The sequence below is a fragment of the Austrofundulus limnaeus genome, unplaced genomic scaffold (genome assembly GCF_001266775.1).
Source record: "Austrofundulus limnaeus strain Quisiro unplaced genomic scaffold, Austrofundulus_limnaeus-1.0 Scaffold237, whole genome shotgun sequence".
Classification (NCBI taxonomy): domain Eukaryota; kingdom Metazoa; phylum Chordata; class Actinopteri; order Cyprinodontiformes; family Rivulidae; genus Austrofundulus; species Austrofundulus limnaeus.
The window spans coordinates 320,522-326,200 of NW_013952639.1; the positions used below are offsets into that span (position 1 = coordinate 320,522).

Consider the following 5,679-nt stretch of genomic DNA (forward strand, 5'->3'; position numbering starts at 1 on the left):
TGAATGGACACTTCCTGGTATGTGGTGCAGGAAACATAGCCTTATATGGTGTTTTTAGGGTGGTAATTATGCTAATCTCCTCTCTTCGTGAACGTGCATCAGTTTACGCAGCTCATTTACACACTTTTCCTGAAGATAGAAGAATTTGTTGAATCTGACGTGACATGTTCGTACGAACCCTTCGTACGAACAAAAGTAAGAGAAATTTAGGATAAGAATATGAACATGTTCTTGCATGAAGCCCAGTGCTTCTTGGCAGCAGGCACCTAGGGGTACCAGAAGCTCAAAACAAGCATCATTAGCAAAATAAGCTGTTTGGTAAAGGCAGAGAAGATTTTGATTTTTTTTTTCTTTTTTCATTTGCTACATAAGGGTTTAGCAATACTGATACTATTATCACAATTAACTGTGGCATTTAGCTGATATTTAGCGTAATATGGTGTTTTCTTTTTCCTCGTACTCTGGTTTAAGTTGGTGTTTCTGGTGATTGAACAAATTTGTAGGGCTAGTGTTAGCGTTAGCTTCACGCCACCTTCCACTGTTGGGTTGAACAGGTTGAAAAATCTGACCCAAACAGAATATAAAAATATCCACGTAGCACCAAGTGAGGCTAAATTCAACTTTTCTGGTCCACAACAAAATGCAGTTAACATCTAAAATAGTGGATTTTGCAGGATGTTTCCAATTTAAAGAGCGTATAAAGTAAAAATAAATGTGTGTTGTGAGGTTGTCACACACACAAATATGTTAAAAATCACCCAGCCAAGTTTGAACCAATTAAAAATACTGTTAACCTTGTAAAATTATYTGTTAAAAGTAATGAAAAAACATCAGTTAGCTGTGGTCTGGAATGCTGGGGGCGTGTCCTCTGGAGGAGCTTAAACCACGCCCACGACCCAGAACATTCCTGTAACCAAGGAAATAATGTTTTTCTTTTCCATTTGAGCAACAGGGGGCGGGGTTATACCGAAGGCAGCTGCGTGACATCACAAGGCTGCCCTTTAAGACACGCCCAAAAAATCCCGAAACATAGATACCTTGTTACACAAATTGAATCATATCTCCACAATTCAAATATCTACAGTTGAGAGAATTTGTACTCATTTACTACAACCTATTTATGACATTTATAATGTTTAAAAAGAAAAAGTTACATTTTACTTTACACAGTCTTTAAGAACGGTTCTTATTTATCAGATTCCACTCAAATTGCGCTAAATGCAGTGTGGAGAGTCTACGTGTGCCCAGTACCTCGCTGGTTGTCCGTAAAGCCGGTGAGATGCGGCAGACTGTCGGGACTCTGCGCAGACAGTTTGTTGCTGAGGTAAAGAAAAACCAGAGCCATCAACGCCATGAGGGCTGCAATGGAGGACAGAACACCTAAGAGTTCAGGAGAGACTGGAGAGAGGACACAAAAGGGAGGGAACAGGTGTGAAAGGGGAGGAAAGAAAAGTTAGAGGAACAGAGATTCAGTTTTCAGATCAAATATTCATATTATTGCTCGCGTACAAAAAATAAAACCAACGTCTCACACATTTAAAACTCCAAATCTCCCAGTGACAGAAACAATTGCTTTTTTAAACAGCCACAGTTCTTCCTACTTCAAAGGCAAACGAGAGCTGAGCTACAGCAGCGTATGTAGGCCAACCGCACTTCATGTAACCGTGCAGCCTGCTGCTATTTTTACTAGAGCCTCAAAGGAAAAGTATCAGACAGAAAAGTAGTCCTGGTGAGAGCCCAAGAACCACATTGGACTTGCGTTTAAGAAACCAAAACCCAGACGTACCACGCCGTATTAGCTGAAGAAGACGTGAAGCTTGTTTTACATTTTTAAAGATCATACGACTCAATGAAAAGGGCAGCTTGATTAAAAAAAAAAGGGACACTCAAGGTAAAGTTTGTGATAAATGTTGTGACATTTAGATTTTTGATAACAGCATATCAAAGAATACGTCAGATCTATACTGTCAGGTCAGGGGTTCACCGCCAAGGTGGGTAGTGTTGTAGTCTCAAGACCAAGTAAAGACCTAGACTTTTAGGGGCTGGACCAAGTCGAGACCAAGACTGACAGACAGAGAGAGAGAGATTGAGTCAAGACCAAAACCAAAAAAAATAAATGAAACTAGACATGGGTTTTTACGATGTAAAAACAAGTGTGCATTGCCTTGTAGCATGTCTTTGTCTGCAGCAGTGGACTTGCAGAATGAACTGTGACCAAGTTCAAATGTGTTTTCTATACCAGCTTGTGCTGGTCAAGTCAGCAGGTGTTTGTAATGAGGGTAATTGTGTGACAATATGAAGTTTGTAGAGATTTTCTGTTAAAGTTATTGTTGCTGGGTTTCGAACCCAGATCTCCTACATGAAAGCCCATGGCACTAACCATGAGACCATTAGAGCTGTGATAGAGAATGAGGCCAGGGTTTGGTTTGTATGTGTGCAGAAAGTGGCCACATTGCCAATGTAATGGTTGTCACTAAATTGAAAAATATTACAATAAAGCAATATTAGGACAATATTTTAGTAAAACATCAAAAATACTGTCATATTAGTATTGTAAACACTGAACTATTGAGATTAAATATTATTAAACTATGGTGCAGTACTGAGTAGATACAGCAGGGGCAGTATTGGACCAATACAAGGCTCCATTGACTCCAATTATAAATTATTAAACATTAATATTTCCAAAACTATAAGTTGTACAGGCACCAAAGGTCATAGCCATCGTTTGGCACAGGAGCTTTACAGATATAAATTACAATGGCAGCTCTAGGACAAAGTATGCAGGAGGAGAAGCGTGCCAAAGTGGAGATTACTTGGATGAGAAACGAATCACAATAGTGCCCTAAAACATACAGTATACCATACACAGCTAGCTAACTTAAAGAGCCTGTGACATGCAAACCTTCAAATACAGTCAAAGAAATCATTATTATATTTAAGAAACTTGGCATAATACACACGATTTTACCCATTTCATCACATAACCAGCATATTTTCTTTTGGATTTAGCTTAACCAAAATGAAACAGGAAGTGACATCAAAGGGGAACTCTTTAAGAATAAAACCCTGATCTTTCTGATCTTTGTTTATTGAAACATTGTTTGAACTTTGACTCTTCTTTATGTCTCTGATAGAGACTCAAAATGACCTAAAGAAACATCAGATTCTTCTCTACAGTCTGTGTTGTCAGACATTTTATCAATGCTCTGCTCACATCCAGACATTCCCCTTTGACATCACTTCCTGTTGCCTTATATGCAAATATCTCAACTGTTCATCTCAGCAGCATGAAATTTGTTTTGCATTATGTTGTCAGTGTTATCTTTCCATAAATGAATTCAAATTAATAACAAAAATTTGAAGTCACAGGCACTTTAATATGTATAGTTGATATTAACTAAAACACTTTGTGTGAAAAGAATTTCGATACAGAGGCAGATTGCTAGCTTTGCTAACATCATTTACACAAAACTTACCTTTCTTTTTGCTTCTTTCTAAAAAAAACAAAGTTTGACGTTGTCATCTCTGAAAGCAAATTTAATTTTAAGCGAAGTTGCTCCATTCTTGTTTTACAAATACATTCTTTATGATTTATGTAGCCGAATTGTATTACTGATGATCCTGCAGACATCTTGTCCCGCTCCCAGACAACCACAGCTCGTTTTCTTCGAAAAGTGAAAGGGGGATGGGTGGCAGCGGTGCCAAAAATACATAAATAATGAGCCATGCTTGGATTAGCAACGATGTTAACAAATAAATTGGACAATATTCTGACAGTTTAGTGGCATTGTCATAGTTGTGGTTTTGACTGGTTTCGACTGGCCTTGAATACCACAACATTGAAGGTGGGTACGCTTTAATGCAGGAAGGGACAGGCAACAAAATAATGTGCGCAGCCAAGAATGCAGTTTTGCAAACCGTGCAAACCAGAACAGGCCGAAATATTCAAAGGATTGTTCAACGTGGCCACGTGATCACAGAGTTTAGAGATGCAAACAAAAAAAATGTTATGATTACGTAATCGCGAGTGACCTCACCGATCGCACTGGTTCAGAGAGAAAACCGGTTTCTGCCTGAGTGCACGAACGAAACAGAAAAAGAGAGGCACGGTTTCTCAAACCGAACTTATGGACAGACACCATGGAAACAGGAAAAACACCACTGCAGCTTTGACAGCCAGCCCTGCCAGAATGATCAACGCTTCCTTTACAAGGAAGGGAAGAGAGCAGAGCCTTACCTTTCTCTAAACGAGCATCACTTTATTAGAAACCAGCTCTAGATGACCAACGATGAAACGGTGCAGCTCTGAAGTCCTCAAAAACACATAAAACCCCTCAGGTTTAGTTTGGTCCAGAACTTTCGATGCTTCTGGTTCAACTCTCGCTGCTGATGGAGCCAGAATAACCTCTGCATCCACTGGGTTTTCTGGCTCCACGCCGCCGAGATGTGACGAAACTTTATCCGTTGTTTCGCTCTCTAAACGTTAACATGGCCTGAATAATTTAAAACACCCGAGGTAACCTGACGACATCGTCCGCGAACACCTGAAAGAGCTGCTTTTATGATACGCAACATTTACAGGAGGATGATGTTTCTCCAGGCAGGATATTTCGAAAAACCTGCTTCTTTTCACCTGTTTGCTTTGAGTAAACAAAAAAAAATCAGAATCAATCTATTTTTTTTTACAGCTTGTGAACTGAGGATGAACTCTGAGCTGAGCCTCAGGATTCGATCAGTTTTTTTTTTTCCTGAGCTGCCTAACAAACGTGGAAAACAGCCGCTCAAGGTGAAAATGAACGATGCCCTCGGAGAGATGAGGGCTGGCCTCCGCGAAACGTTCGTGTCAAATAAAAACGGGGGAAAGCGATCACCCTGAGTTTCTGCACACGTAAGACACGGACAGACTAAAAACTGTTCACAGTTTTAAACTGTGAGATCAGGACGCGGCGTGCTTTAAAGCTTGTGCTTGTTTAAAAAGGAGTGGGCAGTATGAAAGTGTTGCTTACACAGACCTCTGAAACCAACCGAAACCTACATGCTGAATAAATTATGCACACACAGCTGCCTTCCTTTGCTGAGGTGAACTAAAACTTGATACGCTGTGCATAATTTACACACAAAACGTTGTATTCCGACTGTATTAAAACAACTTATTACACTAATATCTTTAAATTTCAGGAGTGTCGTGCAGCTTGGGTTTACCTCGTCTGACGCAGATGAGCTCGTGAGCACCGCAGTTTCTCCCCCCGCCTGGAAGACAGAAACACGGAGTTGAGAATCAGATTAATAAAAAGATTAATCTATAAATCATAAAAACGTTTGCTCTGCTTTTAGGATAAATAATGTGGCAGGCGTGATTTTTTTTGGCAAACATAAAACTAGAAGCAACTGTTTAATCCTCCTGCTGCCCCTGGGTCTAAATGACCCATGAGACTTTAGTCCTAAAACTGAGACCGCAGGTTATTTGGACTCAAACTGGTCCAAATTAGATTCAGTCATAAATGTGGGGGTTTAACTGTCCTGGGGAGCCTGGGGACTTTGGGTTGGGCTCTCCAATCTCTGGGGACGAGGTCGCTGAGGTGGTCAAAAAAGCTCCTCGGTGGCAGGGCCCCGGGGGTGGATGAGATCCGCCCAGAGTTCCTCAAGGCTCTGGATGTTGTAGGGTTGTGTTGGCTT

At 40.5% G+C, this 5,679-nt stretch overlaps 2 protein-coding genes across 2 annotated transcripts in view; both read right to left on the reverse strand.

The window, feature by feature from the left end:
• Positions 1–1,333, reverse strand: part of LOC106525672 (synaptotagmin-14) — a 12,111-nt gene extending 10,778 nt beyond the window's left edge. Inside the window, exon 1 of the mRNA XM_014019978.1 lies at positions 1,252–1,333. The gene's annotated coding sequence lies outside the window, so the exon portion shown is untranslated. The remainder of the gene's footprint in view (positions 1–1,251) is intronic.
• LOC106525674 (synaptotagmin-14) overlaps positions 1,245–5,679 on the reverse strand; it is a gene marked incomplete at its 3' end in the record, with an annotated part of 9,271 nt that continues 4,836 nt past the window's right edge. The window contains 2 exon segments of the mRNA XM_014019979.1: positions 1,245–1,398; positions 5,206–5,253. Coding sequence (XP_013875433.1) covers positions 1,245–1,398; positions 5,206–5,253 — 202 coding nt within the window.